A 23,914-nucleotide genomic window follows, 5' to 3' on the forward strand; every position below is an offset into this window, starting at 1 on the left:
CAAATAGCTAAATTTAGTTTTTTTTTATTTGGTCATAATTTCTAAGTAGATCTAGAATTGTTAATTAAACCATCTAACATTCAGAAACTAAGAATGGTTAATTAGGGGGGAGGAGGCAGAATTTTTTTCTCATTAATAGTTAAAAAAAAAAAAAACCTACCCAAATTATGAAAAGATTAAAAAAAAAAAGAAGCTCTCTTATAAAAAAGAAGTCATCAAAGGGTTATTGTCATTGTATAAAAAGTAAGGAATCACTGCAAGCAATAGTCAAATTAAGTCTATGTAATAAAAAAAATACAGCATACTCTGAGGTACGAAGGTCTGATCTGAGTTGGATGAGGAGCCACTGGATAGTAACTCTCGATCTGTTGGTATCTTTCTCTGGATTCTGGTACATACGATGGTACTGCTGCAGGTGGAATCTCAATGGGTATAGGGCTTTCTCGGAATATCTCTTCTCTTGTGTAAGACTGAGCAGGGTACACTCGACGGCTATCATAGTGAGATGGGTATATAGGTGGGTACTGCTGTGGCTGTGTGCCATACTGAGAGTTTACAACACGATCTTGGAGGTAGGGTGGATAATGATCCAAGTAGGGAGGAGCAGGTTCAGGAGCGGATGGTGGAGGTCGGACAAAGCGGGACACACATTGTGGTGGTGGAGTATAATACATACCTGTACAATACAAAAGAGGAACCAAAGGCAATAATGAGCCAATTTAGTTTTCTATATAAGATTTTACCTTTTAAAATACTGAAACACTAAAGTATTGATAATCTACTTATTTCTTTAGAAGTTTTCCGTCTGCTTATATAATCAGGTTAGCTTTTTAAAAAATAACAAGCAAAAATTATCTGTAAAAGTCACTGAAAAAACTACCCTACTTATAACCTATAATACTAGATTGGCTCTCATTGTTTGACCCTCTTTCTTGGTGTGTCTTGAAATGAAGACATTGCAAAACAAAAAACCACATTTCCCATATATCCTTGAAGTCAGGCTACACAAATTAATCACTTGTATGAGTTTTGAATTTGAAACTGAAATAACTAGGGGGAGACATGGAACACAAAAGGCCAATTTTGCTGGTGCAGATTAGTAGCTACTGCTTGGCTCTGCAGTTCTTGAGACACCAGTTGTGGCAATAGTTTCTCAATTTTCAGACTTTTGCCTCAAATGATGGGATCTTGGAATTAAGTAGTTAGGACAGAAGTTTTTACTTCTACTGCTTCCTCATTGCAACAAGTTCTCTTGGCAGCTAGCTCTGGAGCATTGCTTGCTTCTTTGGTACCTCCACCAATATGGCAGGCACCTAACTCCTGCACTAAATCTCTTTCTGCTTAATATAGCTAAAATAATTTATCTAAAATTGAAACCAGGCTACAAAAATAGTTGCATTTTTCCTATAATGGATGGTCAAAAGGAAGATACAAATCACATTTTATCATATTTTGCATGAATTAGTAATGCCATATCAATTAAAAAACATTCTCATGAATGTAGAGAAGACAACATGATTCAAATTAAATGACAGACTCGGAAAAAGAAGAGAGCACTTTTAATCTATTCCCGTTTTAAAAATTATAGTACCATACTGCTTCTGACAGAGAGATCCAACACTTAAAATCATTCAGTGTTTATTTTACATATAAATTGTATATGTAAAACATTAGTTTATTTTCTTTCCTTCATTCTCCATACCTCGTATTATCATTAAAGCTGGCTAATTTTCAAATTTGTCTATTTTTGAAATTCCTTCTCCTTTCCCACCACACTAATTCCTCAATACTCACACCAGGATTAACAGCCTCCTAACTCAACTCTCATCTTTCCAATCCATTCATACTTTTTTTTTTTTCCTATTCCAAATACCTCCATTTGGGGCATTTTTTCCATTAAGTCTTTTTGATTCCTCTAGTTCTTCTCAACGATCTCCCTTGAGTCCTTCAGTTAATTTCTATCAAACTCATATTAACCATCACAGCAGATCACTTCATTTTTAATACATACATAAACACCACACACACTCATCTACTACTCATGCATATAAATAGTTTTCTATTCTTTACCATTATTTATTCTATTCTGTAAACTGTCTAAAGGTAGATATGCTGCATTTTTTCATATATATTACAGGGCCCAGAATAATAATAATAATTGAAAGGAAGAAAAATGTACCGTGGGTGTTTAATTTACACACACTATAATATTAATTCTTTTTTCATGCTTGAAGAAAATTTTGGTCAGGAGACTATATATTGCCTTACTCAGCAAATTTCCAATGCCTACTCGTGTGACTTATTTCCATAAATATCATATATGAACACATGTATTATGCAACTGCTTTTAGTAGATAAGGCGGTTTGATTTTTATTACTTTGTTTCATTTATTTCACAGATTTAGTTGATCATAAAATCCAATTTTTCCAAAGTATTAAAAAGTGCATTTATACATTTACTTATCTTAAAGAGGCTACTGTGTAAATGATCACTCTGACCTGAGCAGTTCTGGTAACTCCTAAGAAAAGTAAGCAATATAAATGAAAAATCGTTACCCTGCTGATAAGGTGCTGGTTCAAATGGTGGAGCCGCTCCTCGCGGATCCTGATAATAAACATCTGTCTGTTGTGCTGGATATAACTGAGAACCTCGAGGTACCATCTGAAGTGGTTTGGTGACAGGCATTGGAGGCAGATCTGTTGGCCCCCTTGGAGGTATAGGATGTGGATTCACAGGTAAGGCAGAGATACTCTTAGGAACAGATTCTAGCCTAAGGGAATAATATTATGGAATTTGTTTAAGGTCTTTAAAATACTCATGTGTATAAATTGTTACAAGTAAAAAAGACTGCTACAATTTGGGAAACTCACTTATTCTAATAGTCATCCCTTCTATAAAATTTGCAATTTTTTATCTTATTTCCCCATGTTAATTGTTTCTTTTTCTTTTTCTTTTTTTTTTTTTGAGACAGAGTCTTGCTCTGTCACCCAGGCTGGAGTGCAGTGGTATGATCTTGGCTCACTGCAACCTCTGCCTCCTGGGTTCAAGTGATTCTGATGCCTCAGCCTCCCAAGTAGCTGGGATTACAGGCATGTGCTACCATGCCTGGCTAAGTTTTGTATTTTTAGCAGAAATGGGTTTCACCATGTTGGCCAGGCTGGTTTCGAACTCCTGGCCTCAAGTGATCTGTCCACCTCAGCCTCCCAAAGTGCTGGGATTATAGGCATGAGCCACCATGCCTGGCTATGCTAATAGTTTCTTAAAAAACACTAGCATGGGGAATAAAAAAACAACAAAATAAAGGCCAAAAAAAAAAAAAAAAAAAACCAGAGTTGTTTTTTTTTTTTTTTTTAATCCCAAACATTAATTGTTCTTTCTTCCTTTGACTTTATGAAGAAGAAATTTTGAAAAAAAGAGTTAGGAAAAATGACGTACAGGTCAGGAGGGGATCCAGGAGCACTACTGCTCAGATGATCTATTTTTCCTGGTTTCAGACTAGAATCATAGCTGGGGTCTGTCCCTCGTGGAATAAGCTGTGTTACTGTATTCCCTGTTGATACAATTCCATTTGGCAGAGCAGGAGGTTTTCTGCTAGGGAGATCCACTGCACCTTCATCTGGAAGGATAGCTGCTGAAGGCAGGCCCACCTCATTAAGTTGACCCAAAGAGGCACTCAAGGGTCTTCTTGGAACCAGGCGCTTGTTCATTTTACGAAATCTATATAAAAAGCATAGGCACATATCAAAAAGCAAATATAAAAGCAAAACCAAGAACTAAAATGTACTTAACATTATTTTCTAGAAATATTCTCTCTTGAAACATTAACTCTATCAGTGTGTATATTTTCCATAAAATCCCAAGCAGCAAAGACATATAGATTAAGTATAAAATTCCTCATAAAAATGTGTAACATAGACCGGGTACTGTGGCTCATGGCTGTAATCCCAGCATTTTGGGAGGCTGAGGCGGGTGGATCACGATGTCAAAAGATAGAGACCAGCCTAGCCAACATGGTGAAGCCCCGTCTCTATTAAAAATACAAAAATTAGCTGGGTGTGGTGGCGTGTGCCTGTGGTCCCAACCACTCGGGAGGCTAAGGCAGGAGAATCGCTTGAACCTGGGAGGCAGAGGTTGCAGTGAGCCGAGATCATACCACTGAACTCCAGCCTGGCGAAAGAGTGAGATTCCATCTCAAAAAAAAAAAAAAGAGTTACATTTGTCATATTATAAAATATGCTATTAATATTTTTGCTATAATATATTTCTGTGGACATTTGTATTTCTAAAACTCATTGGAGAAGCTAGTAGAAAAATCTTTAGAAGATAGTTTCTGAAATATTTTACTTCAGCTGTCCCTCAAATGCCTTGGGATACAATGAGCCAATGTTAAAAACTAGGAATAAAGAAAAACAAAGCCAGTATGCACTGTGAAACATTTATCATTTACTCTGTTAAAAAATTTAAGCAGCCAGGCACTGTGGCTCACACCAGTAATCCCAGCACTCTGAGAGGCTGAAGCGGGCAAATCACTTGAACTCAGGAGTTTTGAGACCAGCCTGAGCAACATGGTGAAACCCTGTCTTTACCAAAAATATAAAAACTTAACTGGGTATGGTGGTGCATGCCTGTGGTCCCAGCTACTCAGGAGGCTGAGGCAGGAGGATCACTTGAGCCTATGAGGCAGAGGTTGCAGTGAACCAAGACTGCACCACTGTACTCTAGTCTGGGCAACACAGTGAGACCCTGTTTCAAAAAAAAAAAATTTAAGCAATTAAGGATAGTGACTTTTATTAGAACTGCTGCAGAGATGCTGATGTTATGCCTGCCAATACAAAATTAAAGTTATTTTAAAAGTAGGTTAACGGAACCAAAACAAAATAATTGCCTAAGTTTAAACAGATGCTGTGGTACAACAAACACATCAATTCTGAAATCTAACCAAAGGAAAAAATATAAGCCATCAGACTCCAGGATCCTTGCTCCTCAACAATGAAAGCAAGCCCATTTACAACTGCTAATGCATTTTCATTTTCAAAAATAAAACCTTGGCTGGGCACAGTGGCTCACACCTATAATCCCAGCACTTTGGGAGGCTGAGGTGGGTGGATCACTTGAGCTCAGGAGTTCAGGAACAGCCTGGGAAACATGGGAAAACTCTGTCTCTACCAAAAATATAAAAATTAGCTGGGCATGGTGGCATGCACCTGTGGTCCCAGTTTCTTGGGAGGCTGAGGTGAGAGGATCACTGAAGCCTGGAAGTCGAGGCTGCAGTGGGCCATGATCACATCACTACACTCCAGCCTGGAAGACAGTGAGACCCTGTCTCAAAAAAAATAAAATAAAATAAACAAACAATAAAAAAGGTAACAGATAATTATGAACATGTACTTACACCTTATGTGAATAACCAAATAAGCAAAGGCAGAATGAGGTCAAAGAGCATGCAAATTAGAAATTTTTATATCATACTGCTCTCTAAAACTATTTTAAGTCCTACTGATCATGAAGGAAAATGTCTTTCAAAACTTCAAATACTGGGTAGTACTGGTCTTTGTTAACTTGGTAGTCCAAAAATACTAAGTTGCTTTAATTTGCATTTCTTTAACAACTAGTGAGATTGAACATAGTTTCACAGGATAATTGGCCATTAGTATTTCTTCTGTAAACTATGTTTATGATCCATAAATCTATTGGTTCCTCTCCTCCTTACAGATCTGTAAGAGCTCATTTTATGTTAGCATATCAGCCCTCTGTATGTCATTTCCTCACCAAGCTCTTTATAAAAAACTGTATTTGTACCTCATCTTAGTTTTATAATTTTTATGTAATCAAATTTATCAATCTTTCCCTTTATGGATGCTGGGTTGCAGTTATTAAAAAAATATTTTCCTTCTTTCCTTAACAACTAAAAATAAACAAACAAAAACCCTCTTACTACTCTGTGGTTTCTTTCTTCCTAAATATTTAAATCTCTTACACATCTAGAGTTCATTCTAGTATAAAGATTGTGGTAAGAATTCAGCTCTATTTTTCAAATAGGTGACAGTTACTTTCCATCATTCTTTTGGTCACTGATGTGAAATGCCACCTTTAGCACATATGCTAAGCTCCTACATGCATCTCAGACTCCTCCTAGATTCTCTATTGCGTTTCAGTAATCTATCTATTCCTATGCAAAAGACTACAGTCTTTTATTCACTGTAGTCCATAATATAGGTTAATAGTTATTAGTCTAGTTCCTGTTAAAAACTTCTTTTTCAGAATTTTCCTGGCTATTTGTACATATTTATTCTTTACAAATGAATTTTTGATAGGATCTTAACATCATCATGGTGAGATTTAAATTCGGATTTCTTGGAATTTATTGTCTATGGGAAAATAAAACTTTTTTTTTTTTTGAGGCGGAGTCTTGCTCTGTCGCCCGGACTGGAGTGCAGTGGCCAGATCTCAGCTCACTGCAAGCTCTGCCTCCCAGGTATACACCATTCTCCTGCCTCAGCCTCCCGAGTAGCTGAGACTACAGGCGCCCGCCACCTCACCCAGCTAGTTTTTGTATTTTTAGTAGAGACGGGGTTTCACCGTGTTAGCCAGGATGGTCTCGATCTCCTGACCTCGTGATCCGCCCGTCTCGGCCTCCCAAAGTGCTGGGATTACAGGCTTGAGCCACCGTGCCCGGCTGAAAATAAAACTTTTACAGTGTCAAACCTTATCCAAGAACACAGTATGTTTACTCAGTATTCCTCTTACGTTCCTAAGTAATTTATTGGTTCAATTTATATACACCCTGATTATTCTTTACAAATCTATTATTTGGTATTTATCTTTTTTTGTTATTGCTAAAGTAGAAGAGATCCTGAATTTTAACTTTTTTTCCCAATAATTTTATGGCTATTTTATTCTTTCTTACATACATTAGCTACTACTTCCACAATGATAAATAATACTAGCAGAAAATTTTACTACTAATTACTAGCAGAAAATTTTGCCTTATCCTTGACTTTAATGAGAGTGAATTGAATAATTTACTAATTAAGCATCATACTATTATGTTGGCTTCTGATTTACAACATGATTTATTACCATGCTGAGAAAGTATGATATTTCTGTTGTATTAAGGAATTTTGATTTTTTTTTTTTTTGGAGACAGAGTCTCGTACTGTCATTCAGGCTGGAGTGCAATGGTGCAATCTCAGTTCACTGCAACCTCTGCCTCCTGGGTTCAAGAGATTCTCCTGCCTCAGCTTCCTGAGTAGCTGGGTCTACAGGCGCATGCCACCACACCCAGCTAATTTTTGTATTTTTAGTAGAGACGGGGTTTCTTAGTGTTGGCCAGAATGGTCTCAATCTCTTGACCCTGTGATCCGCCCGCCTTGGCCTTCCAAAGTGCTGGGGTTTACAGGCATGAGCCACTGGTGCCTGGCTGGAATTTTCATTTTTAATTGGCATTCAATTTTATTCAAAAGCCTTTGGCATATTTTGCATATGGATCATGTTATTTTCTAAGTTGTGATAATTATGTTGTACTAATTTTGCAGAGTCATGGCATCTATTTTCTTTTCTTTTAAAAAAAATTATATTATTTATATTTAAAAAAAAAAACACCTACAGCACCCAATATTCCCAGGCAGTCTCCTATCCAAGTACTAACTGGGCCTGACCATGCTTAGCTTCCGAGATCAGATGAGCTCAGGTGGATTCAGGGTATTATGCCCATAGACATGGCATCTATTGTAATGTATTATTTAATTATATTTAAATTTTTGAGATTTTTAATATTAATACATGCGATAGATTCACAGTTTTCTTTAATTGTGTTATCTTTGTCAAATTTAATAAAAGTGTTACACTGGATTTAAAAACAAATTAAGAGGCAATGGGTGTGGTGGCTCCTGCCTGTAATCCTAGCACTTTGGGAGGCCAAGGAAGGAGAATCCCTTAAGACCAGGAGTTTGAGACCAGCCTGGGCAACATAAGGAGACACTGTCTCTATTTTTAAAAAATAAAATAAAATAAAATAAAATAAAAATTAAAAAAATTAAGAGGCTTCTCCTTTCTTCCTTCAATGAGCTGAAAAATTTAACATCCCTGAAATTATCTTGTCCTTGAAGTTTAAAAGAACTTGTTAAACTGAGCCAGGGGCAAATTTTTCCATTGGAAATACAATATGCAATTAGTTAAGTTAAAATTGATTAAAATTATTAGAATTTTAATTTTTTTTGTCGTGAAAATGACCCACTTTTAGATTTAGCTAATCATAAAATAGTTTCCTATCTATAGGCATGATGCAATAAAAGCTGAAGAAACTGGTTTTCATTTTTAAAAATTATGTACAGGTTGAATATCTGTTATCTGAAATGCTTGGGACCAGAAGTGTTTCAAACACTGGATTTGTCTCGGATTTTGGAATATTTGCATATACATAAGGAGATGTCTTGGGGATAAGACCCAAATATATAACACAAAATTCATTTATGTTTCATATACATCTTTTACACATAGTCTGAAAGTAATTTTATACATTATTTTAAATAATTTTGTGCATGAAGTTTTGACTGCCATCCGTCACAAGGTCAGGTGTGGAATTTTCAACTTGTGGTGTCAAGTTGGCTTTCATGCATTTTTGGATATTGAAGCATTTCAGATTTTCAGAATAGGAATGTTCAAGCTATGTTGCATTCTAAAAATGTCCTATTTATTTAAGATAAACCAATTACTCTTTCTGTATTTCTGTATGTCAGCAAATTATTCCACTTATACCTTATTCCAAAGTCTTCTGACTTCCACACTTACTTTTCCAGTTCCTCCTGTGAGTGTGCAAACGTACAGCTGGCCCCACGAGGGCATCCTCCTCTCTGCTTCATATCTCGACACATGTATGTTTTGTATTTGCTATGCTGTGGAGGCTAAAACCAAAATAAAAATATTAGATGTGTAACAACCCTCCACAAAAAAATATAAATTTTTTTGTGTTGTCATTTTAGGATTTTGATAATCTAGATAAGTAATTCACATATTTATTTAGATTACCAAGAGCAAAAGTGCTAGAAAGTCATTCTGTCTGAAGTTTCAAAGTCCAAATATAAACAAAGCAAAAAGAAGGTAGTCCTAATTTTTCTGATATGTTGATATTAATTCTCAAACAAGTAGCATCATATCAATTCTTGAATAAATTTCATGGGCATTCTTACACTTGTTTTATATGGAAAAAGAAAAATCTCATGGGGGCACTATGATCTCATTTCCACCTTTTTTTTTGAGATGGAGTCTTACTCTGTCGCCCAGGCTGGAGTGCAGTGGCGCAATCTTGGCTCATTGCAACTTCCACCTTGCCAGCTAAAGCAATTCTCCTGCTTCAGTCTCCCGAGTAGCTGGGATTACAGGCGTCCACCACCGCACCTGGCTAATTTTTGTATTTTCAGTAGAGACAGGGTTTCACCATGTTGGCCAGGCTGGTCTCGAACTCCTGACCTCAGGTGATCCACCTGCCTCGGCCTCCCAAAGTGCTTGGGATTACAGGCATGAGCTACTGTGCCCGGCCCATTTCCACATTTTACAATGAAAAAACAAATCACTCTAGTTTAAGACTTTCAAATATATAAATTATCTTCTAATATTTGTTTTGTACAATGTTCAATACAGCTATATGTATGCTTCCTTACAACACACCACAAAAACTACAAAAGGCCCTATAATCAAAGAATATTCTGTAACTAATTCTTCTTGACATGCAGAATAATATACCAAGGACTTAAAATATCTTCAGAAGTACAAATGACACATATTATCTACAACTCAAGGATAAGGCAGGAGGATGGATTTGAAAGTTAATGAAATATGAGACACAACACTGAACTGGACAAAATTTAGTGTATTTTATCACCATATGGCAGACTTTAAAGGTTAGTCTCATTACGTTTGTTATTTTCTTCAACATGTCTAACGAAACAGAGAGTTAAAAATTGTAGGTTCTCCTTTCTTTTATGCCTATTCATAAATAAAAGCTTTGACCGGTGTTAGATAGGTTAGGAAAATCATATCCAGATTATTTTACCTAGCAGGATACTTTTTATATTTCTTGCCTCTTAAGCAAAAAGGAATACTGAATAATCTGTTGATATTTACCTGAACCTGGTAAATTAAGAGTTTTAAGTTCACAGGCTTACTACTGCAAAATAAAAGATCTAATGAACCTAATATAAATCCTCAGAGCAAAATAAAATTACTGGGAATAAAATTTAAAAATCTAGCTATAAGAAGTTATTATACTCTACCATCGTATTTCATCTAAAAACTGTGAGGGAAAGTTGACCCACTGGCATAACAGACATTATGAATGAAAAAAATTTTTAATTTTAATAAGAAAATCTATAGAAATTTGAATAGTATTGAAAAGATACAGTATTAGCACTAAAAAGTGATACTTGTCAAACCAAAATGTAATACAAACTAAAGAGAATAATAATCTTATATAAATGGAATAAACTTCAGCACTGAATCTCTTTTCTCCATCAAATGCTGCCATATCCAATGTGAAGACTGACCCCAGCATGATATCAGATCAATAAGGATTATTTAATGTCAATATTGTCAGATAAAATTACCAGCCTAATGCAGTAAACTGTTAACCATGCCAAGGTAATTTATAGTTTCTACAGTCAGAGTCTCAAAATATTCATGTCATCTTTTTGGCTTTGCATCTGTAGGTATACCCACAGTGGTTTACCTATAGTTTTAAGGCATATCCACAGTGCATTAACTCTAAGTTTTAAACAGCTTCCTTACCTGCTGCTGATCTGCTCCTTTTTTGCTGTGGTTCTGGATATAATCAACCAGCCCATGTACCACTGTACGCACAGCAACCAGCCCATTTTCCAGCTGTTCCCAAGTAGGAGGAGGAGCATCTATACAACCAATAATAATGTTTTAAACTCTAATGTTACTCAATATTTTCCCTAATATCAAATTAATAAAAGAGTTAGTTGACAACATTTCAGTGAAATCAAGTTTCACACCTTAACTTTTTAGATAATAGCTTATTCACCTAGCCATCATTTTAAAGGAATGGACATATTCTTTCAAAGCTGGGGTTGCAAACTGAAATAACCACAGGAACAAGAAAGGTAACAAGAAAGAGGTAAATAGGCCACACAATAGTGGTAACTGTCATTAGACTCTTAGGGTTGAGGAGACAACAGCAAGTGACAGGGACTGCTGAACTGGAGAGCGTGTCCCTCATCTAAGAGTATGGTTATAACTCAGCTTTAGATGATTGTTGTTATGCGACAATGCAAGGCTGGCACTGCCAAATACATTCACTGTTTCCCAGGGAAACCTGAAATTTAAGATTTTTAAGTAAAAATTTTTCAGTTTTAAAATGTTGGCATCTAAGAAATTTAGACCATTGCTCAGACCAACACTGTGTGGACTAAACAAAACTGAGGAGTGCCTGTAGTTAGTCAATCTGCATGTTTATTTTGAACTTTTATAGAAATCAAGTTTTGGTAAACAAAAAGCTTAAAAAGTTTAATAAACCGGGCACAGTGGCTCAGGCCTGTAATCTCAGCACTTTAGGAGGCCGAGGTGGGAGGATCACAAGATCAAGAGATCGAGACCATCCTGTCCAACATGAAAAAAACCCCGTCTCTACTAAAAATACAAAAATTACCCAGGCGTGGTGGCGGGCGCCTATAGTCCCAGTTACTTGGGAGGCGGAGGCAGGAGAATTGCTTGAACCTGGGAGGTAGAGGTTGCAGTGAGCCGAGATGACGCCACTGCACTCTATCCTGGTGACAGAGCGAAACTCCGTCTCAAAAAAAAAAAAAAAAATTTTAATAGAAGAGCTATTATATAAAGTAACTCTGCTACATGTCTTCTTCATTTAGTAGGTATTTGCCCTGTGCCAGCACTTTGATTTATAAAAGAAAAATTAACTATAAGGCCAAATATAAAATATTCTTTAAAAGAAATACATAAAATGAAACAAGAAGAGAGATGTAGAGATAACTTCCTGCTCAGACATCCTGAAAGAATTCTAGGGGATGGCATTTGAACTGGGCTTTGAAGGACACATGGAATCTGAAAAGGAAAAAAGGTAAAGAGAACAAGTATTCAAAAAAGTAGTTTTTGGAACACTTGCTAAATCTGAGTTATTGTTCTAGTTGTTGGGTAAGCAATAGTGATTAAAACAAAAATCCCCATTATATTCAAGGAGAAGAGCCAGATAATAATCAAGACAAATAAGCAAAATATACAGTAGTATTTACATAATGTTGAATTGAAAAAATAGAACTAAGAAAAGTGGGGCCAATGTGTAAAATTTTAGACAGAGGCAATCCGCTCGTCTTGGCCTCCCAAAGTGCTACGATTACAGGCGTGAGCCACTGCACTCTACTAAAAATACAAAAACAATTAGCTGGGCATGGTGGCATATGCCTGTAGTTCCAGCTACTCGGGAAGCTGAGGCAGGAGAATCACTTCAACCTGTGAGGTGGAAGTTGCAGTGAGCTGAGATCGCACCACTGCACTCCAGCCTGGTCAATAGAGGGAGACTCTGTCTCAAAACAAAAAAAAAAAATTTAGACAGAGGCCAGAAAAGTCCTCCTTGAGAAGGTTACATTTGATTAAAGACCTGAAAGAAGGGCTTAAGTGTGCCTACTGGAGATATTAGGGTAAAAACATCCAAGTTAGAGGGAAGAATAAGTGCAAAGTCCTTAATGTGAGAAGTGTGCCCTTCATGTTGCATGGAGATAGAACCAGAGAAGAGGAAATTAAGTGAAAAAAAGGGTAGGAAATGAGGTTTGAGAGAGGTAATGGAAGACCAGACCACATGAGGCCCTATAGATCATGGGAAAGATTTTGGCTTTTACTCTGAGTGACAGAAAGCCACAGGAGAATTTATGAGCAGAAGGTGACAGGGTCACTCTGGCTCTTTTGCTAAAATCAGTTAGACAACAGGAGGCTATTCCATAATCCCCTGAGAGATGGTGATGGTAGCAGTGAAGGTAGATGGATTCTGGGTGGATTTTAAAGGTTAACGGATCAGATATACATTATGAGAGAAAGAAGAGTTGAGATTTTTGGACTAAGCAACTGGAAGGATAGAGTTGCCACAAACAGGATGGCAGGGAAGAGCTCATTTTCAGATAGATTCAGTTTGAAATGCTTATCAGATATAAGATGATGGATGCTGAGAAAGCATTTTTTTTTTTTTTTTTTTTTTTTGACAGAGTCTTGCTCTGTCATCAGGCTAGAGTGCAGTGGCATGATCTCGGCTCACTGCAACCTCCACCTTCTGGGTTCAAGCGATTCTCCTGTCTCAGCCTCCCAAGCAGCTGGGACTACAGGGGCCTGCCACCATGCCCAGCTAGTTTTTGTATTTTTAGTAGAGATGGGGTTTCACCATGTTGGCCAGGATGGTCTCAATCTCTTGACCTTGTGATCCACCCATCTCAGCCTCCCAAAGTGCTGGGATTACAGGCGTGAGCCACTGCACCTGGCCGAGAAAGCAGTTTTATATACAAGTTCAGGAAAAAGGCATGGGCTGGATATATATTTCAAACTCTAGAAGACTATCAATTGTAATGCATTGTTACTTTACATGCCACCAAAGAAAAAAAAAAGATTGTTAATTATAATATGTCTTCACACAAATGCATTCCAATTTCAGAAACGCTAAGATCTGAAATAATTATGAACCTCAAAACTGATAAAAATACAGTAAATTTGTGAGTTATATAAATTATATTTGAAGCTATGAGATAGATAAGATTATCTAGGAAACAGGTATAGGATTAAACTCTGAGAACACTCCAAAGAGTACAGGATATGGAGATGAGAAAGCAGAGGATGCTGAGGAGAGTCCAATAAAGTAAGAAGAGAATTAGTAGCCTAGAAGCCCAGAAAAAAGCATTTCAAGGAAGAGAGAGTACAGAACAATGGCCAGGCACGGTGGCTCATGCCTGTAATCCTAGCACTTTGGGAGGCCGAGGCAGGTGGGTCACCTGAGGTCAGGAGTTTGAGAATAGCCCGACCAACACGGTGAAACCCTGTTTCTATTAAAGATACTACAAATAAAAATAAATAATGATAACAAATTAGCTGGATGTGGTGGTGCATGCTTGTAATCCTAGCTACACGGGACAGGAATTGCTTGAACCTGGGAGGCAGAGGTTGCAGTGAAGCGAGATCTTGCCATTGCACTCCAGCCTGGGGGACAGAGTGAAACTGTGTCTCCAAAAATAAATAAATAAATAAATGAATAAATAAATAAATAAATAAAATGTTAAATGTTGTTAAATCAAGTACAGTAAGAACTGAGAGCTGACCTTTGGAATTAGCTACATGGAAGTAGTTTATGACCTTGACAAAATAAGTTTGGATAGAGCAGTGAAGATAAATGCCTGACTGGAGTTGAGTTCAAGAGAGTGCCAAAACAAGAAATGAAGTGGTAGGTAGATGAGAAACGGGGTCAAAAATGGATTAGGAACTTGTGGAAGTTCTCTTTTGACTGCTCAGGATGATCAAAGCACAGCAGTGGGGGGGAAAAAATCACTATATATTCTAGTAACATTGATCTGGTTTACTAAGCAATTTTGGGAGCAAATCTATAAAAGTAGGCTGATAAAAAACTAAGAGGGCTCTGAATGCCATAGTCATGAATGTCAAACCTTATTCCGTGAGCAATTCTACAAACAATGAAAATTTATGAGTGTGGAAGCAAGATCAGGGAGGTGATTTCTTTCATAGCAGTAAGTAGACTGGATTGGAGGAACTCATAGTAGAGGAACGTGTAAGACATTCAGTCTCAGGGAAAAGGAGGCTCTCAAAGGAAGTAATCATAAGCAGGGGATATAGGGACATTGTGAAAGAACAGATAAATCCTATTGTATGAAATGGTATGTAGAACGAGTGAAAGGAAAAGATGAGGCAAGACAAAACACTAAGGTTTTAAACTTACATACCTCAGAGAATGAGGTCATTATCAGAAACATTAGAGGAAGAGCAAGTATTAAGTAATGATGAGCTTGCTTTGAAGCACTCAGAGGAGATGATGGAGAATCTCAGCAAGCATTGGGAGATGTATCTGGAATGGATGCAGAGATAATAGTGACAGATACTTGGGAGTCTGTATTCTACACGAAAGTAATACCTGATGCTAAGAATGAATAACCACCATCAGAGCATGTAGAGAAAACAAAATCCCAAGAGCATAACCTGCCTACTCTTTAGTGGGCAGGAGGGGAAAGCATGGTACAAATATGACAGAAGTAGCACTCAGGTCAGAAGAGAACTATGAGATCACAGAAAGATATCAAAAAAGTGCTCAACAACATTATCCAAATGCTGAAAACAAATGGGAGTGATTTAAAGACTAAGACAAAGTTTTTGGAATCAGAGACTGGGAACCTACTAGCGAATATTAAGAGAGCTTCAGATCAGTAGTAGGAATAAACACAGAGAAGTTAAAATATCTTAGATGTAAGTATAAGGTGAAAAATGAAGGTTGGGTACATTTTCAGCTTAAGAAGAAGGAGCAGAAAAAGCCTAAGTAAAGATATACAACAGAGGATACTTGAAGGAACAAGATATCATGGAGAGGGCAAAAACAGGATCAAGGAAATGCAACTAAGGATACATAATACAGAAAAAAAATGAGAAAAATGAGATTTGGAAGAGGTAAGAATGGTAAAATACAACACAATTTTGTGATGGGAGAAAGAAGAAACATAAAGAAGCCCAAAGAGATCTATTTTCCTGATGAAATGAGCAAGTGTAAAAAGTATTAAATAACACCTGAGATAAAGAGGGAAAATATTTAAAATGGAAACTTAATATACTGTAAAAAAGATCTGGAGTAACTACTTTGGGAAACCCTAGAGGAAGAACAAAAGATAATGAAAGAATCATTGAGCAGCACAAAAGGCACATATAAGACAGTCCATTAATTTCCCATGGGTTTACCTGGACTAGGGTCAATGTTTGCTAACAGCTCCAAATGGGGTCTTAGTCGGTTCAAGTTTGCTGGGTCTCCAGTCCGCTGGAGAGCAATTGTTAGTTCCTGAACACTCTGTGCAAAAGAGGCTGGGGTCTGCAACTTAAAAAAGATAAATGTTAACTTTCCCAAAGGTCGGATAATCTTTTAAATATAAAGATTATTTATATCACAATCATTTTTACAATTTATTAAATTTAATTTTTATCTTCCCATACACCCTACACTTTGGGCAGATTAGATTACTTGCTACCTAAATAAATTCTCTACTTCTCTCCATCCAGAGCTTGGCACATTGTGTACTGTATTGCCTCTGCTGTCACATTCTTCAAATGTGAGACCTCTCTCAATTCAGCCTCCCATCAGTTAGATATACTGATGAGTCATCTTTGTGAATTGTTAATTCCTGTTTCTCTCTCCATTAATTTACTAGATTAGTGCTTTTCTCATCACTTTTAATAAATTCTCTTTTGTATTATCCAATATGGTAACCTTAGCAGCTCTATGAAATATCACACACACCACAAAGTTTACCAGTTTGTTGTACAAAGGTCTCTGGATATTAAATTTAAAGCACTGCGAGTGATGTGAGAAAATTATTGTAGGATATACACCTAGTTACACAGTTCAGTTCAGACAGGAAGATTAACCACCTTGTAGAATCTTTATAAAAGGCAAGCTAGGCCAGGCACAGTGGCTCACGCCTGTAATCCTAGCACTTTGGGAGGCTGTGGTGGGCAGATCACGAGGTCAGGAGTTTGAGATCAGCCTGGCCAACATAGTGAAACCCCATCTTCACTAAAGATACAAAAAATTCGCTGGGTGTGGTAGCACGTGCCTGTAATCCCAGCTACCTGGGAGGCTGAGGCAGGAGAATCGCTTGAACCTGGGAGACAGAGATTGCAGTGAGCTGAGAAAGTGCCATTGCACTCCAGCCTGGGTGACAGAGCAAGACTCTGTCTCAAAAAAAAAAGAAAAAAGCAAACCAAGTTTCTCTTCAGAGGTAGAAAGGTACTCCTTTAATAGATCATTACTAAGCATTTCCGTAAATTATAAATCAGTTGCAAAACTTCAGATATAAGCTCCTGTCCAAACCTAAGAGTTGCAGGTAAAGTCTGGTTAAAGGTATCCAGGGAAGACTTACAGGGTAGAGCAAACAACCTACATTGTAACTAAAAATTATGTACAACCTTTTTTTCCCCCTAAAGAGATAGGGTCTCACATAGCTCACTGCACCCTCAAACTCCTGAGCTCAAGGATTCTCCCACCACAGCCTCCCAACTAGGTGGGGGGACTACAGGCGCCTACCACCACACCTGGCTATGGTTTTTTTTTTTTTTTTTGGTAGCAATGAGTGTCCCAATGTTTCCCAGGCTGTGCCCAAACTTCTGGCCTCAAGCAATCCTCCTACCTTGGCCTCTCAAAGTGCTGAGATTACAGGCATAAGCCACTGTGCCCACCCTACACCAGGCATTTAAAACACATATTTCCCAATTCTCACTGTATTACCCATTCAAGGGATTCTATCTTTAGAAATAGAAAAAAAAAAAGGCGGGGGGGAATAGCTTGGTAAAAGGTTAGTGTATTCTACAGTGAGAATGCCCAAGTTCAAATCTACTTCTGTCATTTACTATCTATGTGATGCTGGAAAAACATATTAACTTCCCTTTGTCTTTGTCTAAAATGGATAATACAGGGCTGTTGAGAGGATTAAATGAATTATTTAAAACCACTAGATACATACTAAGATTTTAGTAAATGTTCATTATTTTTTTTTTAGGTTACTCTTACTATTTGACTCTATTTCTCTAAATTAAATGTAGAGTGGTCTCTAGAGTGGGTAATCATCTCTGTGATTCTAGTAAAAATAAAATACAAAATAAATAAAATTAAAAATATAAACTAATCATCTCTTTATATGAACAAAGTGGTATTATAATGTGATTGGTTATGACATGACACTGGCTATAACTAAAATTTACAAAAGCTATACAGTATTCACTTTAATATACATTTGTTAAATGAATTACCAAAAGGCCAAGATTAGTCTAAGTAGTAAGGAACAAAAAAGGTTCTACCTTGTCAATAATGGACTGCATATGAGATTTGTGAGACTGGTCTCCATAAAGTAAAGAGGACCATTGGTCTGGTGCAATTCGTAAGCCTGCTTCCATAGCAATCTGCACTATCTGGGAGTCATGTTCTCGCCGTAGAGCTTCATAAGTTCTAAATTCTTCTTTCAGCTGCATCAAAGAAGAGTCTTCATCACGTTTGGTGACCTAATAAGACACAAATAATCTCATAATGAAGTCAAAAAAATTAGTTTATGCTTTATATGAACACATAATTTTTAACATAACAATTTTAGCAGCAACAACAAGATTAAATGAATATACCATTTGCCTGCAAAGTATTTTCTCCTCAACTTGTTGAGATAGGTATATTGTTATCATCCCATTCTGAGTCAAGTTGGATTTAGGCCAACATTTTCTCGATAGGTCTTTCAGAAAGAATAAATACAGGCTGAAAATCTCTTATCCAAAATGCCTGGGCCAGAAGTGTTATCAGATTTCAGATTTTTTCAAATTTTGGAATATCTGCATTAAACCACTTGAGTATCCTTACTCTGAAAATCTGAAATGCTCCAATGAGCATGTGAGCATCATGTTGGTGTTCAAAAAGTTTTGGATTTTGGATTTTTGTATAGTCAATCTGTATGTGCTGGGATGAAATCCAACGATTTGACAGACTTTAACATATACATGCAGTTTAAGGTGTGTATGTGTGTATATGCATTTTTGAAAAGAAAAAAACACTAATACGATTATATATTCTGAAAAACAATATGTTTCTTCTCCATAAATGTGGATTATGACTCTTGGGCTTGCCTGACAATGAGCTAGCTGGGATTGATGACTGCAGAGCTTCAGATGCTGGTTTAATTCTAAAAATGATTTAATTTGTACTTGGCTTAATTCTCCATGGAGTTTTGTGGGATGGGCTACTACCAGAAAGTGTAAAGTGTGAGATGCTAGACTAGAATAATCATAATGATTATGATTAAATAATATCATTTAGTAATAAAAATAGCTACCACATTTTGAGCACCTGGCATGTGCCAGCCAATATATTAAACTATATTATTAACCATTATAGCACTGGATTAACTTATTGACTTCTCTTGTTGAGGTAGGTGTACTGGTATCACCCCAATAACTTACATTCTGAGTCAAGTTGGATTTAGGCCAAATGCTTAACAAATCAAAGCAAAATAATTAAGTCTAGTTTAAGATAACCTTTACCTTAATATATTTCAGAACACATTTTGCCTTGTTAACCTTTTATTGCCATAAGGACTCACATTCTTCTTGTATGTAATTCCCGTTTTTTTCCCTCTCACCAAAGAAACTACAAAATATTGTAATCAGGACTTCTAAGTCACACTGATATAAAATTAATGTGAGTGGTGGCATGTGCCTGTAGTCCAGCTACTGAGGCTGAGCGGAAGGATTGCTTAAGCCCAAGAGTTGAAGGCCAGCCTGGGCAACACGGCAAGACTCTATCGCTCAAAAAACAAGTAAATAAATAAATGCATTCTATTCTTATTACAAGGAAGAAAGTCTAACTTACTTTTTGTTAGGAACATCTATATAAGACCAAATCGATAAAAATCAAGAACTATAGTCACAAAAACTGAATAAATTGTGCCATTATTAAAAGGCAAGTCAAAAGACCAAATGAGTATGTTTAGCACTCCCTCAATATATGCTGAACCTCATTAAAATGTAAAGTATGCTTTGAAGCAGATTTTTACAAATTTCTAATTTTCTTTATTCCTTTTTTTTTTTTTTTTTAGGTGGAGTCTTGCTCTGTCACTCAGACTAGAGTGCAGTGGCACTATCTTGGCTCACTGTAACCTCTGTCTCCCAGGTTCAAACAATTCTCCTGCCTCACCCTCCCCAGTAGCTGGGATTATAGGTGTGCCACCACAACTGGCTAATTATTTTTCATTTTTTATTTTTAGTAGACACAGGTTTTTTCACTAAGTTGGCCAGGCTGGTCTCGAACTCAAATGATCTGCCCACCTCAGCCTCCCAAACTGCTGGAATTACAGGCGTGAGCTACTGCGCCTGGCCATATTCCTGTTAATGCTTTAGAGTTCAGAGAGGTTCACTTCATGGGTATTCTGGGTTTTCTTGAGTCACATATTCTTCTTTACAGGGGAAGGTTGAATGTTTTCTTTCCAAAGCTTCCTATATTGTATCTGTCTGGTGCTGTTAATGGATAACAATTAACAATGGAAGCAGACAGACGTTCCAGAATGTATTCTGAACTACACTGTAAAATCATGTTACTCTAACCACTACAACAAGAGTGAGTTATTCAGAGACAATCTGGACCAGTTAAAGTAATTTTAGCTAGAGGTTCTTACAGCTTCAGAGGTACCTATAGAAAATAGAGGCCCATTTTCAACATATAGTCTGACTCCACAAAGACACAGAATAAGACCAGCATTTAGCTAGAGCTTTAAAAATTTTGTTTAAATGAAATCTATATGCTCTCCTGCTAATTTTGTAAACCATTTCCTCCTTCTCAAAGGATGAGAGAACAGAATTTAGTGATAGCTAATATGGCATTTTTTTAGTTTATGAGTGTCAGATGACAAGAATGTGGTGATCTGAGAATGGATTTCCTTACAGCTAGCATGAATGAATTAACAATTTTTTTAAAGACACGGTTTTCAAGTACTGGTTATAAGCTGTGTCAGAATCAAGACAGTTTGATTTTTAAAAGTCAGGAAAATAGGCTGGGTATGGTGGGTCATGCCTGTAATCCCAGCACTTTGGGAGACCAAGGTGGGCAGATCATCTGAGGTCAGGAGTTCAAGACCAGCCTGGCCAACATGGTGAAACCCTGTCTTTACTAAAAGTTAAAAAAAAAAAAAAATTAGCCAGGTATGGTGGAAGGTACCTGTAATCCCAACTACTTAGAAGGCTGGAAGCAGGAGAACTGCTTGACCCAGAAGGCAGAGGATGCAGTGAGCCAAGACTACACCACTGCACTCCAGACTGGGTGACAGAGCAAGATTGCATCTCAAAAAAAAGTCAGAAAAATAACACTGGAAGAACAATAAATGATACATGGTAAGTAGCAATGTTTGAGGCAGTGCTTATTCAATTTGGGATAAGAGACTATGTCCAGCATTACCATATAAACTGAAATGGCAAATGGAACTTCATTGTATATGTGGAATTACACTAGGAGAAAATCTCTGAATAAAATTTATTTGGTTGGGCACGCTGGCTTACGCTTGTAATCCCAGCATTTTGGGAGGCTGAGGCGGGCAGATCACCTGAGGTCAGGAATTCGAGACCAGCCTGGCCAACATGGTGAAACTCCGTCTCTACTAAAAATACAAAAATTAGCCGGGCATGGTGATGGGCACCTGTAATCCCAGCTACTCGGGAGGCTGAGACAGGAGAATCGCTTGAACCCAGGAGGTGAAGGCTGCAGTGAGCAAAGATCGTGCACTACACTCCAGCCTGGGCAATAGCAAGACTTCGTCTCAAAAAAATAAAAATAAATAAATAAAATTTATTTGTGCTTCAATAACTCTGTCTTCAGACCAATTCTGCACAGTCTCGGTAAGAAATTGTCCAAGTTTCTTAGTCTCTTCGAATACAAAAATCTATAAACCTTGATTTGATCTATGTTGTTCAATATCGAACATACAAAAATTCAATATAATAGGATTTAACTATAATAAGACACCATCTACATTCTTTAAAAGAATACAGAAAAATTGCTGAAATTTTCTGAAAAGACACAGGCAACTTTATTAAACTCAAAGTTTTACTACTTAAGTTTGGGGAAATAACAATGCTTCCTTTCAAGCTGAGCTTTAATGTAGGTTCATACCTTGAAACAGGAGGCTCTATAAAGGAGCTGAACAACATGCCCAATGCTAGTTTTAGAGGCTTGAGGAAACCGTGGCTCCAACCTTTGCACCACAAAGAGAACCAATACTTTTCTTGACAAAGCAGAACCATCTTCTAAGGCCAGCAGAACCAGCTTTAAAGCTTCCTCCTGCATTGCTAGGGAAAGTTGGGCAAAACCAAAATTTATCAAGTACATAGATAAGATAAATCCATTTATTAGAAGGGGAATATTTAATCATTTCTGCAGCTGTTCACTCAATTAACTGGCAATACAATAAGATTAACCAGCAACACTCTTTTACACCATTTTTGTGGGCAATTTTGTACTACATTCTATATATTTTATAAAGAAAACGGATTGATTAATATATTTAAGAAAAACTTCTATCAAAATGAATGAACTTCCTGCGACAGGTGTGAAAAAAAGGAAAAATTTAAAAACTTAAAAAAAGAAACAACTTTTGGCATTAAGAGAAAAGTTTTAAGTTCACTTAGTAAGTCCACTAAGTTATGTGGAATTGCCCAAGCCATGAACATCAAACAAGACATTACTTGGTAACAATAAAATACTGCAAAGAACTAGGCTTTGTACATCACTTATAATTCCTACATCATAATTTCAGAACTACGAGCAGAATGAATACCAAAACTTAATTATGTACCTGGTCCAAGGAACTGGCATCCTCTAGCCCTTACTGCTGCCCAAAGATTGGAAGAAAGTTGCTGAGGATTCTGGTGCTGGAGAATGAGCTCTGTAACTGTTCGTTCACCTAAAGATCGAGCTGCCCTCATGGCACGAATCCTGCCTTCTTCTTCTACTAGTTGACAGTGGACTAGAGTCACAAGCTTCCTCTGCATTGGGCGACTCAGAACACTCTGAGTAGTGCTGTTCAGACCCACTCCTTTAAAAGAGGGAAGAAGTTATTCCTAGGTTCAAAATGCAATTTTAAAGTCCAGGAGCAATTCTTCTGTTGGGTTAACTTGTGAGTACGTGAACAGACTACAGTATTTAAAATAAACAACAAATAAAACCACACACGTAAAGCTTACTTATGTATATGTTTTTAAAGTATACTAATGTATACATGAGTTATCTCATGTGCATTTAACATTCATTACGACATTAAATATACCATTACTCATTTTAATCATAGAGGAAGAAAGAAAAAAGGACTAGACAACATTGATAATTAGTTTACAATCTAAATCTTGAGGTCCTAAGAGTTCTGGTATATTATTTCATAGTGGTTAATTTTACTTTCCTAATTAAATAGCAAGCCCTTTCTGTGCAGTAATGGCAACTTCCATATTTATTATACCGCCTATAGCATAGCATATAAAACTAGATAGAAGGCAAACCATTCAGAGTTGTCAAATGATGGAAAGCACTTCTGAGGTAAGTAGTTACATTTGCTTTTATGATCATTCAAATAATGTTTCCATCATCACATAAACTCAAAATTCACTATTTTATTTGCCGTGGTTTGTGTAATGATATTTAGCCAAAATGAGTTTAGTTTACAATCGGTAAATTTCATTAATATTCACTTAATAGCTCACAATTTTTATGGTAACAAGTTTCTTTTTATTTATTTATTTATTTTTTGAGACAGAGTCTCGCTCTGTCGCCCGGGCTGGAGTGCAGTGGCCGGACCTCAGCTCACTGCAAGCTCCGCCTCCCAGGTTCACGCCATTCTCCTGCCTCAGCCTCCCGAGTAGCTGGGACTACAGGCACCCGCCACCTCGCCCGGCTAGTTTTTTGTATTTTTTAGTAGAGACGGGGTTTCACCGTGTTAGCCAGGATGGTCTCGATCTCCTGACCTTGTGATCCGTCCGTCTCGGCCTCCCAAAGTGCTGGGATTACAGGCTTGAGCCACTGCGCCCGGCCAACAAGTTTCTTTAGTAGACATTTACTTAGTATGGATAATTGCATCAAATTTACCTCTAGTTAGGTTTTTTGGGAATTCCTCAGGACTTATATAG

The 23,914-nt window shown here is 37.1% G+C and overlaps 1 protein-coding gene and 1 pseudogene across 4 annotated transcripts in view; both read right to left on the minus strand.

Moving 5' to 3' along the window:
* Window positions 1-23,914, minus strand: part of RC3H1 (ring finger and CCCH-type domains 1) — an 88,007-nt gene that overhangs the window by 24,654 nt on the left and 39,439 nt on the right. For all 4 annotated transcript variants that reach the window (XM_023207195.1, XM_023207194.1, XM_023207193.1 and 1 more), the window contains exons 4-12: window positions 22,594-22,833; window positions 21,912-22,087; window positions 18,071-18,271; window positions 15,962-16,094; window positions 10,784-10,902; window positions 8,792-8,904; window positions 3,437-3,718; window positions 2,557-2,771; window positions 306-676 (exon numbers count right to left, since the gene is read on the minus strand). In XM_023207195.1, coding sequence (XP_023062963.1) covers window positions 306-676; window positions 2,557-2,771; window positions 3,437-3,718; window positions 8,792-8,904; window positions 10,784-10,902; window positions 15,962-16,094; window positions 18,071-18,271; window positions 21,912-22,087; window positions 22,594-22,833 — 1,850 coding nt within the window. The remainder of the gene's footprint in view (window positions 1-305; window positions 677-2,556; window positions 2,772-3,436; window positions 3,719-8,791; window positions 8,905-10,783; window positions 10,903-15,961; window positions 16,095-18,070; window positions 18,272-21,911; window positions 22,088-22,593; window positions 22,834-23,914) is intronic.
* Window positions 7,601-7,719, minus strand: LOC111539397 (annotated as a pseudogene).

This window comes from Piliocolobus tephrosceles, chromosome 1, assembly GCF_002776525.5.
Source record: "Piliocolobus tephrosceles isolate RC106 chromosome 1, ASM277652v3, whole genome shotgun sequence".
Lineage (NCBI taxonomy): Eukaryota > Metazoa > Chordata > Mammalia > Primates > Cercopithecidae > Piliocolobus > Piliocolobus tephrosceles.